General features: G+C 31.7%; 1 protein-coding gene across 2 annotated transcripts; it reads right to left on the bottom strand.

Moving 5' to 3' along the window:
* Window positions 1-3,632: 3,632 nt before the first annotated feature.
* LOC119612701 (putative mediator of RNA polymerase II transcription subunit 26) lies at window positions 3,633-23,764 on the bottom strand. 2 transcript variants are annotated; one of them, XM_037968551.1, is made up of 4 exons: window positions 23,523-23,764; window positions 6,108-7,896; window positions 5,608-5,824; window positions 3,633-5,538 (listed from the first exon to the last, which is right to left on the bottom strand). In XM_037968551.1, the coding sequence occupies exons 2-4, from the start codon at window positions 7,394-7,396 to the stop codon at window positions 4,624-4,626; spliced, it is 2,421 nt and encodes an 806-aa protein (XP_037824479.1). In that variant the 5' UTR covers window positions 7,397-7,896; window positions 23,523-23,764; the 3' UTR covers window positions 3,633-4,623. The 2 variants fall into 2 exon arrangements, with proteins under 2 accessions (XP_037824479.1, XP_037824486.1); XM_037968558.1 differs by having other exon boundaries at window positions 6,108-7,776.
* Window positions 23,765-25,687: the final 1,923 nt, after the last annotated feature.

Here is a 25,687-nt window from a genome sequence, read left to right as displayed (position 1 = left end):
CAATAGAGACAAATTAAAATATATAAAAAGTGTTGCCACAGAGTGTTGTTACAAATAGTGTTGCAAAAGTTAAACATAATGTTCTTTGAATATTGTTTGGTAATATAAAAATTACGGACAGCCGTTAAAATTAAAAAATTGGAATATGTTGTTGGAAAGCTTAAAAATTGATTTTTTGTTTCAACTGTAGAATCTTGTGGGATATTTCATAAAATTGCATAGATGCATGGATGTTGTGCTTACATCAATGCAGTACATCTATGCAGTAATCTCGTTTTTTTATAAGTCATAATTTTGGTGTAGGTTTCAATGTTTTTTCGTCTTTTTGCAATATATGAAAAGTCGAGTTTCCGTTTTTTTTTTTCAATGTAAGATAAGTAGATTTTTCGACATTACACAAATTTTAAAATTTTCGACATTTCGAACTTATTTTAAATTCAGCTTTTCGGTTTTTTCGCACTTATTTCGTCTATATTGACTTTTATTTACAATGTTGACTTTTTTCCTAAAATATATTTAATTTATCGAATTTGTTAACAAAATAGTCCTTTTTTATTTTATTCGACACAAAATTTATTTTTCGAAATGTATCGACATTCGAAAAATCAATCTCTCTTATTCAAACAATAAGTCGACTTTTTGAACTAAAGATTTTATTATTTATTGAACCCTAATTACTAAACATATTGTGATTTATTAATGCCGAATTATAAATTGAGAATTTGTAATAAATAGTCTCTAGGGCATCACTATATTTTCAATAAGTGTGGCAACACTACACATAGAAAACGAAACTTCAAAAACCTTGCAAACAAAAAAACAAGAAGAAGCGGTAACAGTTATTTTGCAAAATGGACACAGTAAACACAAGTAAAAATTGTCGTGATTTTAAAAAGTGAAATTTTTATAAAAAAACCGTTCAAATTGTCAAAAATTATAAAGAATTATAATAATTGTGTACAAAATTTCGTGTAACTAATGAATTGCGTGTGGTAATATAAAATGTTTACGAAATAAACCGGTGCGTACAAGTCATTAAGTGGCGGCTGTCTCAAATGCTTTTTTGTTCGTAACTTTAACAAATTGTGATCGGAAATGAAAATTCCTGTTGAAAATGAAAGTGGGTGTTGATTAATGTGGAAATTTACAAAAAAATCAAATATGGCACAATTGGAAATAGGAAAATGCAAATATAAGAAGAGTTGGTCAATGTAAAAGGAGAGAAGTCTCACTAGAAATAGTGTTGCAAAACGTAAAAATAAAGTGTTGTGAATATTGTAGTGTTGGTAATTGCGTAAAGTGTTGGAAACCGTTAATAGTTTAAAAAGTTGGAAAATGTAATAGATTAAAGAATTGTAGTAGACTAGGTAGGAAATGAAATAATGCTAAACAATCAAAGCGGAAGTGATTGTAAAAGAAGGTAATTTGTCTGAAAATGTTAAATAAAACGGGATATGAATATAAAATTGCGGAAATGCAAACATAAAAAGAAAAATATGTAAATAATTTATAAGAAAATATGTACGTGTGATTTAAATAAAAATAAAATAATTAAAAAGCGTAATTAAAAATCAAGAAAATAAAATTTTAATTGAAAAAAAAGTCATTAAAAATCATAAAAAATGTAAATGCAAATGTATACATAAAAAGGAAAATAAGTAAATTATGAATAAGAAAGAAAAAATATTTAAGATTTAATTAAAAATAAAATAATTTTATTACATTATTATAAAGTATAAAAAAATTTAATTTGAAGTAGGCAAAAGTCATTAAAAAATCATAAAAAATTTCCTTAAAATTATAAAAATGGAAAAAGTTAAATAGTGTGCAAAAATTTAAAAAAAATATACATACTATGTATGTTTAAGCCTTGCTGGATTTAATATCGAATTGGGTTTCAATTGCAAGCAGTAAATGGTGAGTAATTTTTTAATTAATTTTTTATTTAAAGAAAAAAATATTTAATATTTGTATGACATACATTGAGGTAAAAGTTATATTTCCTAAATTCAATTAACAAATTTTACTAGGTCTCCGATTCTTGTATATTATTTTATAAAATCTTTTATCTAACTGAACTGATCTTGATTTTATATTTTCTATGACATTATTACTTGTGCCAAATGATTTGGGATTTTAGGTCTTATTTTTTTATTTAATAGAATTTTTAAAAACAACTTGATTTTCCACCGATAATTTGTACATATTTAAATTTTATACTTTTTACTGAAATATCGATCTTTTGCCATTCATTTTTTAGAAATATCCGTTTTTATCGAACATTTTAGTTTTTACAAAAAAATCGATTTTTTACCGAAAATATAACCTTTTACCAAAAATTCGACTTAAGTATGTCCATCCATCTGAAGGATAAGACTTAAGAATATGATGTTCTTGTATTTTCTTTAAAAATTGGACTTTTCTTAAAAATATCAGTTTTTATCGAAGATTTTAGTTTTTTGCGAATCGGTTTTTTACCGAAAATATAACTTCTTACCCAAAAATCGACTTAGATATATCCGTCTGTCTGTTAAAGGCATAATGTGGTCTAGTGAATATGATGTAGGAAGATGAAATATCTATTAATACAAATATTTTTTTTATTTTATATTTGCGGCTTCTTATCGTCGTCCCATACAAGTGTTCATTCGCAATACAGTTGCAGCAAACGTAAAATTTGTTTTATGTATCCAAAAATTATACTGTACAGTATGCTTAACATCGGTTCACATTTGACCTTAGCAAATATATAACACCCCCTTCGTAAAATTACTTGAATTTTATGATTTAAAACTACGAGTAGACCTATGAAATTCAACGCGGCTCTAACGAATGAACAGCTGAGGAGTAGTACAGATTAAAGTTCAATAAAAACTTAAATACATACTCATTCACATTAGTAGATGAATAGATGGGCCATAAGCTACGTCGATCCCTTTGGTGACATTGAAAAGGCCGCCGTCGACTGGACACCCCAAGAGGTAACTCACGGAGAAGAAGTAGTTTACTTCATACTTGGAGAGGACAACTTGAAAAAGATATATAATAAATGTGTGCGTTCTGAAATATAGAGCTGGGTCCATAATTGGCCCTATTCCGAGAATAAGCCTTATAATATTATATAAACAAATTAGCTAAGCTTAAATCTGATAGAAGAGTAAAACGCAGTATTAAATTATGAAAGAAAATTAATTCACAAGTGTCGTTTTTGGGTTAAGATTAGGGGCATATATTAATGTAACATTCTTAGTCTTAATTAGATAGTGAAAACTTGGCATCTCTATTTTCCTCTGCTTTGAACGTTTGTACTCTGTCTGCACTCTGTTTAAGTTCCCAAAATGTAACAACTTTATAAGTCTGATTCTTGATTTAAAGTTATTTAGCATTTTAATATCTACATATCAAATAGTATATCGAAAATGCTTATCGTAACTATTTAAATCTCATTCAAATTTCTGATTTATTTTATTCTCCCAGTTTTTTTTTTCTTTCATTCATGCATTATTCATTGAATTTTAAAATCTATTGATTGGTTGGTTGTCTCTTTAACTCTTTTCGTCTGTTCTGTATTTAACGTTTTTATTTTTCGAACTTTACGTAAATAAAACAACGAACTATTTATTTTTTTTTGACATTATAAAAAATTGTTTAACATCTAAAGATTTATTTACGAACAATTAATAAAATATACAATAACATAAATTTACATATTTACAAAATGTGTATACATATATAGATTTATTTGTATAATTTTTTTTTGTTTTTATTGTATGAACCCTGATTTTATGTATGCTTGTATGTGTGTCTGTATGTGTTAACATATGTAGTATATTGTATATAATTGATATATAAGTATTTTATTTTAATATGTTTGTAATTTATATAGATATAAAATATGGATCTAATTATATATGACTTTTAGCTGTATTATTATTTGTTGGTTTATTCTCGTATTTATTTATTATTGTTTCTTGAGTTTAGGTGTAGATTTGTTTCTTTTTTTTCATTATTTGTTTATAAAAATTGTTGGTAATATTTTGAATTGGCAATTGGTTCAAATGACTAAAATAATATTCAGTTTTATTGTGGTTTTTGTTTATTATATTTTTAAACTAAGCTTAAGAATAAAATTATTATTGTTTATATGGCTGTTTTGTTGTTATTTTTTTACTTGTAATGTGTTCTATATATTTGCAGTCTAGTTTCAAATAGTACTTTCAAATTTATATGTATATAGTAGACTCTTCACCCAGAGTTTTTAGTTTCGATATTTGGTTGATTTAAAAAGAAAAAACACTTAACAAAGTCATACATTTATTTAATAATTCTCCTTTCATTTCGTGTTGTGCTGAGTAAAGTTTTAAACTTATCTTTTGCGACATCTTTTGCAGTCATCCAGTATTTACAAGTAACTCGTAATTAAAAATAATAATAATAATAGTTATAAAATAAAAATCGATCAAAAAAGTACAGGACAATAATCCATCCATTGTCATAGCATTTGTTTACAATTATTTGAGATCATTTTTTAAATGGGGTTGCTTGGTTGGTTTGTTTGTTTGCTTCAATTAATTCATAGATTTTTTCCCATCCGAGGATCGGTTTCATCTCTTCAATTTCATTTTACGATCTGGCAGTGGCAGGTGATGATCCATTGCGAGGTGGCTGAGTATCTGACTCATCATCATCGAACATATTTTCGGGAGCAGACCAGCGTCTTTTGCGAGACATGGTAACATCCAAAGGTTGAGTTTGGGGTGGTTGTTGTTGACTAAGATTATTCTCCAAATCGGTGGGTTGGGGACTATGACTACTGTTTAGGGTAGAAGGCACATTGTAATGAGCATTTGCTATCACTCTTTGTTGATTATTTTTCAGTTCTGTTTGTCTTAAGTGTTCTTGCTGCTGCTGCTGTTGTTGTTGTTGAGCTAATTGAAAAATTTGATTTTGATAAAAAGCTGACATCATTTTTGGTGGTAAAGTTTGCAACAAAGCAGCATCCATAACAACTTCTTTTAACTGTTCGTGAGGCAGTTGTGGCAGTCCCTTAGCGTAGGCATAAGAAGACATTAACTTGGCCATTTCGGCATAAGCCTGTTGTTGTACTTGATGGTGATGATGTTGCTGCTGCTGGTGCTGTTGTTGTTGTTGCAGATGATGATTTGCCTGTGGTACTGGTATTGAGAAAGCATGAGCATTCATTGCGGCAGCATAAGGCATTTCTGTTGTTGCACTCATGGTGGGCAATGAGGGTGACTTAATATTAGCTGCATTAGGGCTGGACACAGTCAGTGCGTGTCTTCTCTGATAATTCAAGGCCTCATTTAATTGAGTTAACGAACTATTTTGAGTCGTATGAGATACAGGTGGCGTGGATTGTCTTGGCTGTTCACGCTTTGTCAGCGATATACAAATATCACCGACTTGTAAACGTTGACATTTTAGTCCAAACATTTTCATAGACATTTCGGGATTGCATGAGGCCCAACCTTGACCATACACAAAGAATGGATGATCCAAAGATACTTCCATATCAACCTATTTTATAAAGAGTAAATAAGTATTAGTATATTTATGGTAATTTGAAGACATCGAGTAATTCATTACCTTGGATCGGTTTCTATCATAACTAAATGTTATCACAGCCGTTGTGGGCAGACTAGTATTGATCTTAACTACAGTAGACTCGGCCAACTGATGATGTGGACTACGTTCGGCACATTGTATGAAATCTTCAGTACGCATATCTTCAACTCTGCGTAAAGCTCCATTAGCCAATTCAATATAGTTTCCTTTCTTGAAGTTTGTAGTGCTGCTATAAGTTCTGAAAGTAAACACAAAATATTTATTAGTAAAGGTTTCTATTTAAAATACAACTTTTTAGGAAAAAAACTAAATCAGTATCTTTTCAGAGAAGATTTTACTAACGAAATATTTAACTCATGGCTGGAAAATGTCTACTGACAAGAAAATGTTACATAAACTTAATGTCCAAAAATTACTTGATTATTGAGTGGGGAAACGTTTTTGAAAAAGAATGAAAAAACGTATTCTTCATAACCTACTGAAAATGGGAACTTATCTATCAACTAATTAATAGTACATACCTCATTACAGGAGTTTTAGCTGGTTCGGTTGCACAATCACTATTGCTAGGTGGTCGTAAAATACGATGTTTCAGCGATCCTTCTTTGCCATTTGGCACTTTAAAATGCGAATCTTTTGAGGCATCAACACTTGTCAAACGTTCATTCACTTTATCGTTCAGGTAGGTACCTGTACTGTTATTGTTATTGACGCTACCACTGCCACTAGCACTTAATCTCAACGATGTTTGTGAATTTAATGGTGGTACATGATAATCCTTTTTCTGTTGTTCAACTTCCGCTATGCTACTATTCGCAATATTGGGCGAATATTGCTGCTGCTGATGATGATGTTGTTGTTGAGGTGATTTGGAAATTCCCATAGGTTGTGAGGAAGGCGCCAGCGCCATCATTGAAGAAGCTGTGGGATTGTGCAGTGATGAGGGTTTACCGGAAATCAACGAAGTATTGAGAGCAGTTGCAGATGAGGCAGGGGGAGGTGGTGGTGGCGCTAAAGCCGTAGGACTATATATGCCACAGGCAGCGGCTTGTATGGCCTTCAAATAGGTTTCATTCGGCGATAGAGCCGCATGTAAAGGTAGTCCCGCCATATAAGAAGCATGAGCAGCATGTATGGCACCAGAAAACATAACGGGAGTTCCATAGAGAGCAGCATTATTGGCATAGAGTTGCTGGTAGTTGAGCGGAAATCCGGAGGGTATTGAGCCCGCTGTCAATTCCATATTTGTAAAGGCACTTTGGCTGGGATTGCGAGTATCGTTTAGAAGAGGTTTTTGCTGGTGGGATGGAATGCTTACGGGGGACATAATCCGTTCACCACAATCGTCGTTATCGTCGTTTTCTACGTCTATTGATGTTGAGGTGGACGATGAGGGCGATGAAACATATGAATTGTTGCTGTTGTTATGAGCTAATGATTCGTTGTTGTAGTAAGTTGTAAATGTTGGTTTTCTTATGGAATGACTTAAATCCAAACCCGTATTTGTTATTAGATTCATAGGCACAAATTGGGAACCTATAACACGTTTATCAGTGTTACTGTTGTTGTAATTATTGTTGTTGTTGTCATTAACATCATCCGTTTGGTATGTAGGTTTTTGGGATGAGGGAGTTATTATTGATGCTATGGAGTTTTTATCACTTTGTTTTGCTGGAAATACTGTTTGATATATGTTGTTATTGTAGTAATTGTTGTTGCAATAGTTGATGTTGTTGTTGTTTGTTGTGGGTTGACCAAAATAAAAGCGATTATAATTCAGCAAAGATGTTTTGTATTCATCATTTGACATGCTATAATCAAGATATCCAATTAAAACTCACACACGCACATAAATGTCTACCACTACACTCATTATTAAAATACCAATTCGTTTCAATACAATCCGAGCCGATTCAATATCAATAAATAAAATTCACTTATTTCTTTTTTTCATATACTATTTTATTTATGTTTTTTTTTGTTATCTTTTATTGAAATCATCAATTCAAGAAGGAACACAATGATTGAGTGGGAATTTCATCAATGGAGATCATTTAAAGCAGCAACAAGATGGTTTTTATCGACTTTTTATATTTTGGCACTTTGTTAAATAAAAAACTTTTCCGAAAGTATTTATTTTTCTTTTAAATTTTTGCTTTTAAGTTTGTTGTTTATAACGCACGTATAATTCTGTAATAATACATTAGAATTTTTTATATTGTTATTAATTTGTTGTGTTAAATTTTAGACTTTTTTCGTACTATTATTAAATTGTTCATTCAATCTTGTTTTGTTGTGAATTCATTATGGCTGTTTATATTTTTTATTATTTTTATACCACGATGTTGTTGTTATTTTTGTTGTGGTTGTTGTTTAATCCAAAAATAGTTCTGATCAATTATTTTAAAAAGTTTTTTTTTTTTTATTATTTTAGACCAACACGAAAAAAGTGAAATAAAAGCGAATATATAGTATTTTTCACACGTCAGAGTACACCGGCCCGGTCCGTTTGTTAATAATGTTTTTATTTTCAGTTCAGTAAAATGTTTTGTTTATATGACTTGATCACTTTTCATCTGTATTTAGTTTTCTTTGAGAATTTTTCCCATAACCGTCTTACGGTTTGTGTTCTATCTTTTCGCTTAACAACTAATACTACTACTTCTCACTCTGATTATTGAACTCATACTAACACGATGTATCAACAGACAGCTAACTAATCGTTTGGCCTTCTCGTAAGAGCACACTCGCGCTCGAACAACGAACGCAACCCAAGACAACAACATACTATACAGACGGGCTGACGGACGGACAAAAAGACTGACGAAACGAGAATAAACATCAAGAAAAGAACAACAACAAAATAATAAATAAATAAACAAATTCTACTACAACTACTACTGCAACAACAATAACAACAACATTAATCAGTCACTGAGTGAGTCGTACTCGTGCTAGTGTTCATACACTAAGCAACCTCAAATCTACACACACTTCACTAGAATGCAAAAACAACAACAACAAGAAAATAATTTCTATCCATCCAACCCGACTAAACAGCTAACAAACAAGTCCGTCCGTCTCTGCTACTAATAGTAAGCAGGCGATTGAACAAACAATCTAGCGAATCTATCTAGTCCGCCAGCCAGCGAACCAACCAGCCAGCAATCTATCCATCCATCCTAGTTTGTGTTTTTCTTACATTTTTTTTTCTACTACTACGGCTGCACATACCGCCTAACATTCTCAAATTCTAGTCGTACTATGAAGAACGATCATATAACTAAAAAATTCTTTATGAATGTTGTTCTCTTTTTTGCTTAATTTTATTAATTTAAGGATGACCAGACTTTCCGTGCTAATACATTAATTAGGAAATATAAATTTCAATTTTAAACTTAGTTTTTTTACCCTAAAGAACCAATTATGTACTATTTTTTTTTTGGTAAAGTAAATGTAAAGAAGTTAATGAACCTTCTTTAACATTACTCCGAACTGCTTTATAAACACAGACTTACGAAACGTTACGAGCAGTTTTAATATATTCCTTATTGGACGATTATATACAAATATTCGACGTATTTGATCGAGACGTAAATGATCGGAAATTGCGAGTCGTTGATTCCTGATAGAGGTTAATGGTCAAGTGGAAATCTGCTGCTATTCGACGAATATATGCTGGGAGATACACGGAGATCTATTTTACCGTCATACCTAACCTTCAGAATGTGTAAAAGGGGCTGGATTAAATATGGCGCATAGAAAAACTTACATTATTGGTAATGAAAGGGTTTATGCACTTCCTATTAAGGGAATTTAACCTGATGGACAAGAGAATCCCATCAATAATGGAACTTCTATGAAGGATAGGAGCACACAAATCTTATAAGATTACCCAAACGAAAGGAAAAGGAGAATTTCCTAACGATGTTTTACGGAATATAAAATCTCTTAGGAACATTGATTGAAAACTTTAAGGAATACGGATACAGGATACAGAGTTTTTTAATCAACAGAATATATGTAATTCCTTTTAAAAATGATTCTCAATCAAAATTAACATGCTATAATGATTAAGTATAGATTTTACTATATCCTTGATATTTTAAAATTTCAAACAATAAAACCTTAACCAACTTGTATGACAAACCTTCAAACGTCTTCAAACTGCCGCAGGTAATCAATGATCTGTTTATAATCATAAGTTTGTATAAAAATTCCAAAAAAATCACAACTGGCCAGTCTAATTAACATAAATGCAAGATTTCATTATACGTTTTTTATAAGTCTGACCTGCTCTTTTTTTCTTGATTTTGTTTTCTTCCTCAAATACGATCAATACGTACTAAAACATACACCAGCAGCAACTAAAATAATAATAACAACAACAAATTATAAAAATATGTGTCCGTCGTTATGTCAGTCCTATGGTCTATCAATTTATTCGTATGTCAGTCGAACGGTCGGTTATTATGTTTGTATATATCTTGTAGTATGATGATGAGGTTGTTGTGTTGTTAGTTGGGCACACAACAAAATCATCATCATCACCATCATGAATATAATACTTACAAACATATACACACACTCATTACATAAAAACCTTTCAATCTCTGCTGGCTGTTGAAGCAGCCAAAGTACGTACTATAGTCAGTCGTTGTAGTATGCATACCAAAAAATATCTTAAAAAAAAAACATAAACAGGTACCAATTCTTGTTATACAGGTTTTCTTTTTTCTTACTTTGCCTACAACTCCAACACTACTACTTTACTACTACTACTACGTTTAATACTATTGCTGCTGCTGCTGTTGCTTTTGTTGTTTTTGATATAAACTTCTTTTACTCTTTAAACCATTAAACCAATTCGATTGTATAGCACTCCAACATCACTTTGTAATAGTCTCTATAATCTTGGTACTACCAACTGAAAGAACAACCTACCGACCGATCGACAGAACGTATGTTCATAAAACAAAATGTTCACTTGAGTGCGTCCATGACGATGCGTCCCAAATAATTTTTGTTACGATTGATTTGATTTAGAAGTTTTCTTATTTATACTTCTACATACATACATAGTAAAATATATGTTTGTATGTACATACATATGTTTTTTCTTTATTGTATTTAAACATTTAATAAATAATTCCATTATTCGTTTGGTAGTTTTGTGGTCAGAACATAAATGGAATGAAATCGTTTTTGTGTAAAATTCAAATATTATTTAAATCCAAAAACTTAGGAGTCGTGCAGATCAGAACAAGGAACATTGGATACGGAAGAAAAAGAAAGTAAATAGATGTTATTTTAAAAGAAGTTTGCGCTACATACTGCATAGTGCTATTCGATCTGCTGTACGATCTATCATTAATAGGAGTGAACACATTTTTTCTTAGATTTTAAAGGTAATCAAAGGTAATCTCACGTTTAAGGTAAAACGAAATCACAATACTTATCGTCCTTAAAAATAATGGCAATGGCGTGAGAGTTTTTCCCCAACTCAGACCTCAATTACGACTGGGTGAACACATTTTGAAGATGATCATTTCTTATGTTGAAAGTAATAGGTTTTTTATTCAAGGTTTCATAACTCTGCGGTCCAAAATGAAAGAGCGCTACAGATCCATGATTAAGGACTTTTTATGTGTTAAATGAAACACCAAGTCCTTTAAGCAATCGATATCTTGTGCTCTAAGTTCGGATATGACAATAATATACTTTTAATTGTGGAATGTCGTTAAAGACCGATAGGTTATGTTATATGGAGTTCATATGGTTTATTTTCATAGCTTTACAATTATGTCTCCCTCATTGGTCTTTTATTCCTATGGTACCAAAGTAAACTATCCGGTACAAATTTGATTAGATTCGTTAGTGACACCTTTTTGAGAGAATTCTAGAATTCGTTAGTGACACCTTTTTGAGAGAATCCTAGAATATATCAATATTCATTCTTGAAGAGCCGTACAGTCTAAAATGCTTCTTCAATATCTGTTACGCTACCCAGAATGTTTCCAATCATACAGTTGCCAGTAATAAGCTTTAACGAATTTCTATCAAGTACCAAAAGAGTCAATTTATTTTTCGGGCCAGAGCATTTTGATATACAGGATCTTCTGAGTTAAGACACTTTTCCATGAAAGCGTCAGACTTAAAATTTTATTGTCTAAAAATCATCAAATCTAACTTTTTTTACATATTTAGAACTCACTCTTTTTAAGCTCTGTTTCTTACTTTATTTATTGCCGTAATAGTCGTTGTTTGTTGTGGTTGTTCTTGTTACTGAGTTGTTGCTACTTACTTGCTTACTATGTTGTGTGGTGTAACAAATATGATTTCATGTGATTTGATTTGATCGATTGCTATTTGTTACATGAAAACTAAATGTTAATGTTAAATTCCTATTAAGTCTTTTAAGTACAACGACATATTAACTATTAACAAGCATTTACTAAATATGTATGTATAAATAAAACTTAAATTGAGTTAGAGATCATTGTCCTTATCAATTATAGTTTTATTATTATGCATTAAAGAATTTCTAAACGAATGCATTGCATACCAAGCATTCAACCATCTATCTATCTATGTGTATACTAAATGTCCATCCATCCATCCATCCGACCAACCAGCCATCCATCCAAAGTCAGACGAATTATTTTTTTCATTTCATTTGTTGTTGTCTCTGTTCTATAGCAGCAATAGCCTATTTGATGTTTTTTTGCAATTTTTTTTTAATTTTTTTGTATTCTTCATTTAATGGGAATTTTGTTACTATTTATAACTATAAATCCCTTCTATCCACCACATGGATGATAGATACAGATAGTCTGTCTAAGTTATTCGCGAACTAAAGTGGGATTAAAATATCTGCCTGGGAATATATGCATCTCTGAATGTTTCTACTATTCCGTATGATTCTGTACGATTCTTTATTTATAAGTATGTATATTTTTTTAACTTTTGCACATGTATTTTGCTCTTGTTTGTCTATTTTAATTTGCGTAAAAATAGTATTTATCGCCGGTCTACTGAAGTTAATGTCTGGCAATAGAATTTGTATTTGAATATGTATATATTTTAGTTTTATATTTTTTTGCTCTCAAGACTTTTTAAGATTAACGGTCTTATTGTTGTTGATTAAGAAGAAATTGTGATCTTTTTTGAGAAAAAAACGTCTTTGTGTAAATTATTCAACATTCTGAAGGTTTTTACGTGGGTTTAATGTAAAATTATTTAAATACAGACTTGACTGAATAACTTAAATTGATTTTAATTAAATGCTACGATTTAAACTTATTTTAAATGCTACAATTATTTTAATTTACAGTTAGCTTTTAAATATTTATTTTAAGCAAACTTATCAAATAATATTTTTGTTACAATTATTTTTATTGCAACGATGTTAGTTTGAAAGGAAGATGCATATTACATAAAATACAGAAGAAGTACTTCTAGAGGCCTCCATAGGGCCAGTTATGCGCTCCTTTATGTTTTATGATAGACTAGACCACAAACTAACTGAGAGACACATATTACAACAATAATATACGAATTGCTATATAAGTCCTTCAGTCCGTTGTAGTGAAACAGACCAGAGTATCTGGGAGAATCGTTCCGTGAAACCCTTTACTGACAGACTGGGACACAACTCACTAGTCTACAGGAGCGAACTTTTGGTCACGATTCATTTTAGATCCTGGAATAGTGGAGATATTGAAACAAGTTTTTGTTATATTATGAATAATTTCAAGGCTTAAACTAAGATTAATTGAATGATATTGCCACTCGTGTTTCTAGTAATATTTCTATCGGAACAAGGAATCACGTGAGGAAATGTTTGATAGACTTTGATGTTGATGTTTTTACTGACTTTCAAGCGTTATATCCATAAACTATCTTCTGAACGGATAGATTTACTAATACAAACCGTTTATTCGATATAATAGCAGTTTGGACATACATATGCGTAAAAGTCTTCTATGAAAAAGAGTGGAAAACACAGAATTTTAACATAGAGTTGGTGTATCCGAAAAAGACAATAATTTCCACTAACGTATAACCACCTGGTTGGCTAATCTTATCTGTATAAACTAGAGTGAAAACAGTTATCATTTTAGGGTCTGTTTCGTAAGTGAGGGTGGAGACAGTCAAAACATTACAGTCCCCAAGAAATCTAGAGAGTTTACACTTAAAAACAAACTTAAGCAAAAAGGTTCTTTGCCATGCATTGACCTTTAGACTAGTTTTCTTATTGTCTTTTTATAATTCACAGAGTAGCGATTGACTACCTCTTATTATAAAACTACATTTTAGTCATCTGGGTAGCTCGCGGCTAGAGGTAACCCACAGTAGTGGGTTAACTAGGTTATTGTGGAATTCGAACTGCAGGATAACAAGTCACGCAGAAGCGCTGATGGGTAGATACATGGTTTTTGATTATATATGTACATCTACATGTACCTCAAATTTTATCAGTGATATCTGGCCGTGAATTGGATTACCTCATAAACAATTTCTAACTATCTTTGTTTGATCCACAAAATCTTCTAGCGGTAAAATTTCTAACGACACGATCATTCCACCAATTAAGGTTTCTTTCCTATAAAATTGATTTTATCAACCAATAAAAATTTTTCCTTGCAACAATGTTCAATCAAATATAAAAATTACTATGACATGTTGTAATACGTACTTTCTCAGATCAATGGAATTTTGATGAATAGAAAAACCTATGTCAATGAACTATTAATATTGTAAAATTCCTCTTCTTATTGCCGATATTTCCGACAAAAAATCAAACAACAACTAATTGCGGTTAAAACGATGATCTGAAGTGAAGATAAAGGTTTCTGCATCAAATTAATACTTAATGCTACAACATTCCTACATACAAACATACATAAATACACAATGAATATAAAAAAAATCCCAACTAACGAACAGCAACAACAATTGTTGTGTACAAGTACTCGGTACATACATAAGTTTAAGAAATTGTTGATGTTGTTGTCTTTGTTATAATATTCTAAAAAAATTATATACTTATGTATAGAAATATTTTCATCATCATAAATTTAGATTATGTGTCATTGCTATGTTGTTCTTTATAGTACTACAATACAAATCAAGCACCGACGACTGACTTGACCATTGTTGTTGTTGTTGCTGCTATTGTTGACGATAAACAGCAACAACAACAAAATTACGATTACGACTAATAATATATACAACGTAACTTATCGTAGACTACGATGTACAGTAGAATCATTTGAAAATTATAGCGGTAGTTAAGGTAGATATTTGAATAACTTAGGCGTCGCTACATGTAACTTATGCATTGTTAACTGCCAACCATTGCTAGAGTGAGGGCTCCTGGCCTGAATCCGATGATGCATCGAAATTAATGAATCGATATTTCAAATTACCATCCAACATCTGGAAAGAGAATCAACTCCAAGTGCTGAGCGCTATGTAATAAAACCATGGGCCCGAAATGGGGCCATTAGATGGGGTGATTAGATTAGATCAAGAGAAATTTTGGGGTATCGATACCTTCGAGGGAATTTGTTGTTGTTCGGATGGTTTTAAATTTTGGGACGGGAAATAAAGACGGAAACGGGCGAGGGCATCTACATTGAAAATCCGGCTTCCATGCTATCACGGAATGTGTAAAATGGATTTGAATGAATATGGTGCCAACAGGTGATAACGCATTTTCCAATAACATTGCGATCGTGGTGTTACTTCTAATTCAAACCACTGTGCATCGACCACGACGTCAACAACAATAATGGAATCAATCTTCATCATTCGTTGTGTTATTTTTTTTCGTTCTTGTACTTTTTCTTGTTTTTTGTTGCTGTTCTTGATTACAGCACACAAATGTTTATATGTACTTACGTAGAAACGTTTATTCGTACAACAACAACAACAACAAAAAGTTACAATTTTTCTAGATATTGAAAGACGTGCTTTTTGTATATTTTACGTATGAATAGTTTAGCCCCAAATCATAATCATGATCATCGACATCATTATCATGACAACGAAATAATAATGATGATGATAATGATTATAATAAACATCATCAACATCATACAACTATTAATTTTAAACGTAGTATTTATTCTTGTACACTACTACTCCATGTATGTACAAGTTGTGGTTTTTTTATTATTTGTACTCGTAGTAGACGTAGTAATCTTGGCGGTTGTTGTTGTTGTATTAGTAAATAGTAGTTTAATAATAGTAGTAGAAGTTGTACGCATCAAGTTTTAATGTTGTTGCTTTTACTGCTGGTAGCAGTATTGTTGTTTTTCTTACGAGTATTTATTTTTTTTCTAAACAACATTGTTTTGCTAAATGTTTACATTTATCGCGACAAGGCCAAACATAAACAAGAAAGAAAGACATAGTAACAACAACACCACCAACAACAATAACAAATAAAATACAACAAGAAGAAGACAATCAACTTTTTGAGTGGGCATCGTGGTATGTTTGCTTGGATGTGTGTATCTATGTTACTATACGGTGTGATAGTATTAGAGTAACTTTGTTGTTTTTTTTTATAAAAGCACACGTTTATGTAGGTGGGTTCATTTACAATTGATTGAAACGATAATGTAGTAGAGGGGCCATTTATCATGTAACATTTTATTAGATGAAATACATAATGATTTATTGTTCAGTTTATTTTAAATTTATTTGTTGAGTTAACAAATTGTTGCAAGACAAACACAAATTATTATGCAAATATGTAATTTTATCGTGTTACATGTAAATTGTAAATAAATTTATGTTTTTTAGAAAAAAATTAAAAATCCACCTCGGTTTATTAGTAATTCAATTCACAATTAAAGTAAACTGCTCGTGTTTATTTGTATTAAACAATTTTTAAGCAAGATCTTTAGTTGAGTTTCAAACAGCGATCGAAAATCAAGATGCATGTAGTTTTTATCTAAATGGATCTGTATGAGCCAATTGGTCAGAACTGGCAATTGTAATATAACTTATTAGTTAGTTTGAGATGGGGATGTATGTAATATAAAAACATCAGATTCGAAAAAGTGTTCTTAGGTCACCTTTAGGCCTGTTGTGCTCACTTTTACCAGAGTATCAGGTGGAAATCGAAAACCTTCGTACTGGCAGACTACAACACTACTAAGGCATCCATTTACACTAATTAGACATAGGCTAGTTGCTATTATTTTATCTGTTAGGAGGTCGTAAGTATGATTCCACTAGATACACTAGACCGATTATATAAGACAAATTAGAACATCAAAAACAAAGTGCTTGTTTTTTAAAAACTACAATGTGGGATGGCGAGATCTCAATCTATAGTAAATGTTAAGGTTGGTACTGTTACGCCATCTACACGCCCTTGCGAAACATAAGGGAACCGAGATATCGATCATTTCTCAAGGTTCTCACCTAGACAGTGTTAAGGTCGAAATGTATTCTCTATTGCATTCATTCCATATTCCAAGTTTGATGACACTTTGTCGAATTGATATGAGTTCCATGGGGAAATGTAATTGCCAACGAATACATAATTAACGGATCGTCCCTAGACGAAACTGTGTCGCAAAAGGATATTCATGCTCCCCTAGATGCAGAATCGAGCATGATTGACGAATGGGAAATAGAAAAATCAGAACTCAAGTGGTTTATGGACAAACGCCTTGACACCCTTGGCCCTTGATAGATATTCGTTAAGGCTTTTTATAGAATCATTGCGTACTGCTTCACTGGAAGCATGTCAGATCGTATGGGATATCCACATACAGTTATTGGAGATATTATTTAGATGACGAAGAGCTGATATAACATCTATTATGTTACTGCCAATCTCTACACGACCGCAGACTGTGCTGCGATGTGGTTTTGAAGTCCTTAGAAAATGAAATTAGCCATTTATGAAAGGAGTATTTGCAAACATTAAGCGAAATTTGTTAATACATTAATATTGTCTTGTGAAAATAACAAGAAATCTCCTCAGTGGAAGCATGTCCGTGGTTAGTATGATGGTAAGAATCATTACTAAGTCATTGTCTAAATTACTTCCAAATAGCTGAGAGTGATGTTATATCAGATATATTATCCCTAGGTTTTGGTTTGGAAGGGTTGTGCACTATAAAAAGATGCATATCCAGTCGGAGACCATAAGGTCCATTGTAATTCCCTTTAAATAGTGACGATTCAAAAATAGAGAAACAAAAACACTACAAGAAAAACCAGAAAGAAAGAAGAAGATAGGTAAAAAGGATAGATATTTGCCATGTCAGTACACTAAAGAGTAAAGAGATGAGAGAGAAAATTGTTGTCCTTCTATAAAGCCCATTCAAAGATGTGACAAATTCCCTTGACAAAACCTAGTATACTGCGAGAGTCAAGACCCGCAATATCTTCCATTTCGTCATAGAACCTATTCCCTAGCAATTTCGTTTTTAAATGTTACTATAATTTCGTTCTCTAAATCCTCCATGCAGAGAAGAGGCTATAAGTCTGGTAGCGGTCTAGGTGTATAACTTGTTTCGTTCTCAACAAGCCGGATTAAAAAGCCTTCAGTTAGCTTTGTTAAAAATTTAGTTACTTATAAGTTAACCTACTTATGTACCTACCTATAACTACAAAAAAAAACATCAAACAAATTGTATTGTGCGATCATAAAAAACATATAATTTATATTCATAAGATCTAATACAATACGGAATCAAATATTATGGCCACAAATAAAAAAGAGTTTTATGTGATTAATATATACACACATACATAAATATGCATGTATAAATTTGGTTCTTGTTACAAAAACATAAAAAAGAACCAACATAAAGAAAGAACATGATTGAAAAATTAATAAGTCTGGAATGAAATCATATGTCTGTCTCGTCGTGTATTTTTGGTGCAATGAAATATTTGACTGTCTCAAAGAGCAACAAAAACTATAATACTATGATGATGATAATGTGTACACAAGTATTTGATACATAACATACTAAAAAGAAAAGTTTGTTTTTGTGACAGAATCAAAAAACTGGAGAAGAAGAACTGTAAATGCTAGATAAATGTGTATTTCAGTATAAGAAAAAACTACCAGATATCAAATATTCTAGGGGTAAACATTACAACACAAAAATATTGTCAATATATTTTGTGTTGTTGGCTGAATGACATATAACGACAAAAAAGACGACAACATTAGCAAGTACCAGCACAACAACATTAACGATGCAATTGAGTGCCTTGTTCTGTTGGCCATTGCTTGATGCTGCTGCATTACTCTTGCTTTTATTGTTATTGTAGTTGTTGTCGTCAGTTTTATAATATAAATAATTACAAACTCGTAAATTTTTTTATTGCGTACAATCAACGAGTAATGAAAATTCCGGTTGACAACACATTTATTTGTTGTATCTATAGTGTTTGTTTTTATTTTTTATTTTTTTTATTGGTGAACGAGACCATAATAACAGCAACAACCATAACAACAACAACAACATTAACAAAAAATCATTGTTTGCAGTAATATTGCCGACTACTACTTATAAAAACAACGACAACTATACCCACAACAACAACTGATCTACCCCCACTCTACTACACTTAATGCACTTTTTTTTAATATGTATAAGTGTGTGTGTGTGTGCAATAAATAGAGTACCCTCTAATATGGAGTTACCAGATTATAAACAAAGAAACAGTGAAGCATCAACTATAAACATCGAATAAAGTTTCCCCGTTAAGAAATCGATATATCGAAATTTGGTTGCTGAACGCAATGGGCATAATAGGAAGATTATGTTTATTAAGTTATAAATAGTTCAGTGATGTTGCCGTGCACTAGGATCTAGCAGAGGAATAACTATTGGACTTAATGTTGAGTTGACACCACAAAAATGGACTACAGAATGAATCGAGAGTATGCGGATCACATTCCACCCCCATACACAAGTAAATTTGTCGCATGGGTTAAATGGTTAGATCGAAGTTATGGGGATCCTGTTTTATTCTACAAAATACCTGTCTAGGTGATGTTGCCAAATAAACAGAAGCTATTTTATTAGAGGAATGCTTCTGATATCATTTGAAGGAGCATGGACAGGAAGCAATGGGACTGCGTTGGTCGGAGATTAAATGGCTTAAGTACATGAGGAAAGAGCTTATACAAGGATTTTACAAAAGCCATAGTGGTGGTGGTCGATCATTTTTAAATCATCCTATGGTTGAAAAGTAACGCCGTGGGATAGGACTACAGGCCAGGAACTTACATACATACGTAAAACTTCTGTGATTAAAATGTAATAAAAATTCTATTAGATATTGGGTAGCAAAATGTGACAACTCCACATTTAAATAAATTATTGCTGTCAATGCAGATTTCAGATGCAGTTATTTAATCCGGTAACTCTAATAATTTAATACAATTGCGACCAAAATACTAACCCAAACTACTAACACTATCATAATGAAACCAAATAAAAAAAAAACACTACAATCTTCGAGTAAATCTTGAATTCCTATTCACCCATACTGAAACTGATTGTTCAGTATTAAAAAAAAAAACATACACACGCATATGTACATATGACAGCAAACAACCATCCACACTATAAACGTATACAAACCGATTGTACTCGTAGTATTTTTATGGACGTTTATACGAGATACGACACCACCGACCAAGACCAAGACTACGAATACAAAACGACATTCAGGAATGTTGATATTTTTTTTTTCTTCTGAAATGTCTACGTTTGCGACGTCTGCCTACGACGAATGGAGTAGAGTAGTAAATATCGTAACGTATCGGTTTTAATTTTTCTTTTGTTGTTGTATTTTCTGTTGCTGTTGCCATTTTTTTGCTGTTGCTGTGTTTGTTGGTGTTGTTCTTTTTATATCGGTGCAAGAAATTCAAGATAAACAAAAAAATGATATAAAAAAAGAAGTAAATACAACAAAAAACATGAAAATTGTCATGATATTTACGAAATAATCATACTAACTTTGACTATGCAGCAGCAATCAGCAACAACTACTACAAAACCGATTCGTACAAAGTGCTGAGTTAAGAGTTTTTTCGCTATTGCTATTGTTGTTGCTTTTATTGTTATTCATACGCTTATATGTTCTTTATTTGTTTTATTTTTTTTTTGTTCTGCCGTTTTGTATGAGTGTTGTTGCTGTTGCTTCATTTTCATAAATGTATAAATAAATAAATTCATTATTAAACAGTAGTCCGTCGTCGTCTCATCAAAAAAAAGCAACAGCAACAAAAAAATCAACAAGCAACGACAACAATATTTTATATATATACTCCAGAGTTGCCGCAAATATTTTAATAAGTTCAAGAGAATTAACTAAAGTTTTAAAATATAAAAAACTTTTTTTTGAATGGAATGCCGAATGACTTTAAATGTGATTGCTGAGATATCAACATCAAGAACAAAGTTAATGCTTATATATTTATCGTGGAAAGCTCAATTCTAGCTATTCTGAGAATCTTGATACTGTCTGCTATCTGGAGAGTGCAGACAGTAAGGAAAACATACAGGATAGACTGGGCAAATCAAGTTGATGGTATACTAATCAAATTCCGGAGATCTTAAAAAACACCAAACTCCAAAATTTTAATTCGAATGTAAAAGTTTTGCTTGTATATGGCTGCTAGCCATGAAACGCATCGAGTAGAGAGTTAAGCAGTTTGTTAATGTGTGTGTCAGATATATTTTCAGAAACGCACTGACCAAGTTCCGATTTACATGAGTATATGTTCGCTGAAATTTGGTTGGTTAGGACACACTATGAGAAAGCCAGTAGATGAGCTAACTCTTCGACAATTTTACCCGACGAATTTAACCCGCAAGTCTCTAGAAGACTGGCAGACCTACAAACACTAGCAGACGCCAAATAAAGAACGAATCTGCTCCATCTCCAAATACTTCATCTCGTTCGTTGATCTTAACAAATCAAGACTTCACTAAAAGCGTTATTAGACAAGCTCTTGGATTGTAAGGACCAACACTCTTAGAAATTGAAATAAATTTCCCAATTGGTGTGAACTTTGAAAAGTTATTACATTGGACACTTTTTCTTGAAATCTATAGATGGAAAACTAATAGCAAAAGTTAAGAGTATCATGAATTTGTTTCGGTCCTATGTTCCATTAGGAGTGAAAGGACTAAACATATACACTCTCTATCCCGTCTCTAAATACTTAGTCTCGCTGGTGATCTTTAGACAATAAGATTTTATAAGAATTTAAGAGAAAAGATCTTGATCTTGACAAATCTCTTCGATTCGTCGTGGACTTTGAATTGCTCAGTTTTTTCGATATCTATTATAGCTTTGTAATAAAAACGAAGTTAGAACCTTGAATGATCTCAGTTTTCGGCAAAATTATGCGACAATCGATCTGTTGTGTGAGATATCAAAATAGGTCGTTGCGTCTGGACCAATATGAATCACTAAGGTTGTTGATTATGGAACCAACTTTATATGGAAAATAGTTTCTTATCTCTGTGCTTGCAATTGCGATAAAATTCAATAAAGGGGAGCCCACGAGGAATTGCATGTCTGCCTAGCGCTCAGGATCTAGTTATTACTGCCAGCATCCTCGATAAATCCATCCTATTTCGGTTTATATGTTAACTAGTGCATTTCTCATTGCATCAACGCCACATTAACTTTTCTTCTCTACAGGTGTCTAAATTACTCCATCTATTTTCGGATTTGGAAATATCCAAAGCAGAACACCTTGAAATGCTATTGAGCTAGTCGTGGCTAACAGACAGTAGAAATCAATTTGAAATAATGAACTTAATACATCGGATTTGTTTCGTTGGAAAGAAATATATATTGTAAACAATTCACACCAACACGCATGCATTAATTCTAAAAATGTTTCGTTAATAAGTACACAGGGAGGGTTTTACAGTTCTCCCTAAGAGAAGAGAATTATACTTATGTTTTGAAAACTTTTTTCCAACCTGTAATTCCTAAAACACCCAAGTAATATGTCGGCAGTAATGTCGTTTAAAGTAAATCAAAATAATTTTTTTATAATCACCTAAACAACAAGAAAAAATGCTTAAAAACTCAAAATATTTTTTTAATATAAACAAAATATTTGCAAAATTTCCCTAAATAGCAATATTCAATACAAAGGGCAAACAATATAATAATTTGAATAATAAATAATTGTCGATTTGGCACAAAAATTTACTCGTAATACGTAAAAATCTAAATCTAAATATAGATTATAAATAAATTCTATGCAAAAAATAAGCTCTTTTTATAATTTATACATTTATGAGGACGTCAGTGAAATTTTAATGACGGAAATTGATTCAATGTCGCAATTCGTAGACAAAACAACACAATATTCTAAATAAAAATATGAAAATGAATTTAGAAAATTTTATTTTTGAATATATTTTTTTACATTTATGTTTTAAAATAAACCTTATAATGGATGGCAAATTTTGTGGTTAAGGGTTTCAGAGACTCAACGGGAAAATCCCCTTTATACCTTTACAAGTGTTGGCAACACTGGACCTTACATATTTAAAAAAACACTTCAAAATATATTTATGTGACGAGTTATTTCTTATTCTCTTCTTTTTTTTTTTTTGGTCATAGCTTTTTCACTTTATTTTTATTTTTTTGTTTAAATAATCAAACAGAACTTGTGAAACATTAAGAACAACAAAAATAATAACTACAACAAATAACACAATAAACAAATAAGTAAGAAAAAAACTTTGTATTAAGAATTTTTTCCATATAAAATATTTTTTTCTTTATAGATTCATTCGTGTTATTTCATTTTCCATTCAGTTAAAGTACTTGTTTATTTTTTCTTTTTTCGTTGCTATTTTCGTTGTTGTAGTTGCTTTTCATTCTTTTATAGCCATCTCAGAACTCACTGAAAAAATCTGTTGTGAACGGGCTTTTTCACTTCACTTCACTGTTTTTTTTTGTGTTCTTCTTTTGAAATTCTGTCACGACATTATTCTACGAAGCTTTCGAGCAAACTGAGAGCCTATAGACGACAACATTTATCGAGAACTATTTTTTTATTTACAATCTACACAACCAGTCAGTCAGTCCATCAGCCAGTCGTACGTATCGTACGCTCATTAAGCCCTGTGGTTGTTGGTATTTGGTAGTGAATTAAAAAAAATGAATAAAAATGTTTGTGGTACTTTATCGCCTACAAGACAAAAAAACGTACTGAAAAAACCAACAACACAGAGAAAAACACCAACAAAATTAATAATAAAGTATCCACAAAATCTCAACCTGTACAATTGAGAGATAAAGAGAACGTACGAACGAACGAGTCGTCTACTGGTTCCCCACAGACCCCACCAGTAAATTACCATCAGAAACAGTAAATGAAAACCAAAACATGAAGCAAAGTAGAAAACATAACAACAATAAGCTTTAACCGGCTCTCTCTAGCTATCTGTCGCTCGTTTCCAACAACTTTCGTTAAAGTGTTGCGATCGTTTTATGTTGTTGTCTGTATTCTTTCTTCCCCCACCATCCGAACAATATTTAGGATGCGGTGATTGTTTTTATTCTAGATAATTTTATTTGTTACGAGTTTCGGATGAAAAGTTGTTTAAAATTATAATAGTTTAGTGTATCCAAACCCTTTGGGGTTTGTGCGATCTTTGATTTCCTAAATCGATCAATTTTGGGGATCGATACCTAAATTCTGCTCTACCTATGGCTATACATTCTGTGCTTATGGGTTTTTCGATTATTTTTGGTGTCATGACAACTAAATTGTTTGTATTTCTTCTAAATCGGTTCTTAGACTCTGAGAGTCAGGTGCACTAAACATGGATCGTATCGGTCAAGGCAGCAACCTTGACCGACCTAAGATGAGGCAGCAAATCGAAGAAGGCAGGGGTGAAAACACTGTCATTCGGAATGTCTTTCGCAGTCCACAATGACGGTTCAAACGCTGACATCTATAATAGCTCGAAAATGTTCTCCGATGATCTTGTGAGAGTTTTGAGAGTCTCTCAAGACTAGTTTGTTAAGAATTCTAGTTCTAGTAGGATTAGTTAAGAGTTTATAAATCATTTTCAAAATGGCCCTCATATACGTACTAGTATTATACTTACGTTTCATTTCATTTAAAAATGACGTCAGTTTATGTTTATGTTCGAATGCAGCCAAACTTGTTTTTCCTCCCTCCATCCATCCATTCGCCGGACTGTCTCCCCTCTTATAAAATATGTTCTCCTTCTCTGCTCACTTAAAAGCACATTAACGAAATGCATTTTAAAGATTCTATCTTGTAGATATATTTTTTTATACGAAGCACATGTATAAATAAACCATAACAATCATGTTGGATTTTTTTTTAACGGGGATTAAAATATGGATAACGGTTTTTTGATAATAATTGTATGTTTGGTTTAATCTTAAAAACATAAATCAAAATGATTTCTAATGTATGCAAGTTCCTTTCCTTGACCTACTAACAATAAGTATTTATTTATTTATTTTGTCTGTCAATGTCAAGAATAAAAATGTTCGGTGTTTACTTTTTATTTTATTCTTATAAAAATGTCTTAATGATTATCTGAAAATTGTCTTGTCTACAGTATTTATTGCATTATGTGTTTATAAGTATTTGAAATTTAATCTTTAAGTTGTTACGCTGAGAATTTTGTTTGCAAATCTCCTTAAGGGAGTTCAATGCTCCACAAAGAAAACCGTTACTAAATCGAATAAATATGTATTAAATTACTGCTGCTATCGTTCAATATGCGAGGGATACTAAGAAAGTTGAACAATCTTAGACACATGGTGGCTAAGGAAATAACATTGAATTTCACATTCATAAGGATCACATAAGACAAATCAGATAATTAAGCTTTAAATTACTAATGAGAACTGAAGGAAATGCTGCCTGTTTCCCTAATTGATCTGAAAAAGTGGAGTTGCAGCTTTACACTCTTGATTTATTCGACTATTCTGCTACTCGGATCACTGGATGTATACAGCGTCATTAGACATCTGGTTCACTAGTCTGGTGTATAAAGGCTAATATAGGTGCTATGAGCTCGAC

This window comes from Lucilia sericata, unplaced genomic scaffold (assembly GCF_015586225.1).
Source record: "Lucilia sericata isolate MDLA Ls3-8-SP2 unplaced genomic scaffold, ASM1558622v1 Contig000036F_arrow, whole genome shotgun sequence".
In the NCBI taxonomy this organism is placed as follows: domain Eukaryota; kingdom Metazoa; phylum Arthropoda; class Insecta; order Diptera; family Calliphoridae; genus Lucilia; species Lucilia sericata.
The sequence above is the reverse complement of the archived record's forward strand: the minus strand, read 5'-3'. Positions and strand labels throughout refer to the sequence as shown.

Bases quoted from the DNA above. Each gene is read 5' to 3' on its own strand.
- LOC119612701 (XM_037968551.1), bottom strand. From the start codon at position 7,396: ATGTCAAATGATGAATACAAAACATCTTTGCTGAATTATAATCGCTTT. The intron at 5,825-6,107 runs GTATGTACTATT...GTTTACTTTCAG, and splicing joins GCTAAAACTCCTGTAATGAG to AACTTATAGCAGCACTACAA. The intron at 5,539-5,607 runs GTAATGAATTAC...TTTATAAAATAG, and splicing joins ATGATAGAAACCGATCCAAG to GTTGATATGGAAGTATCTTT.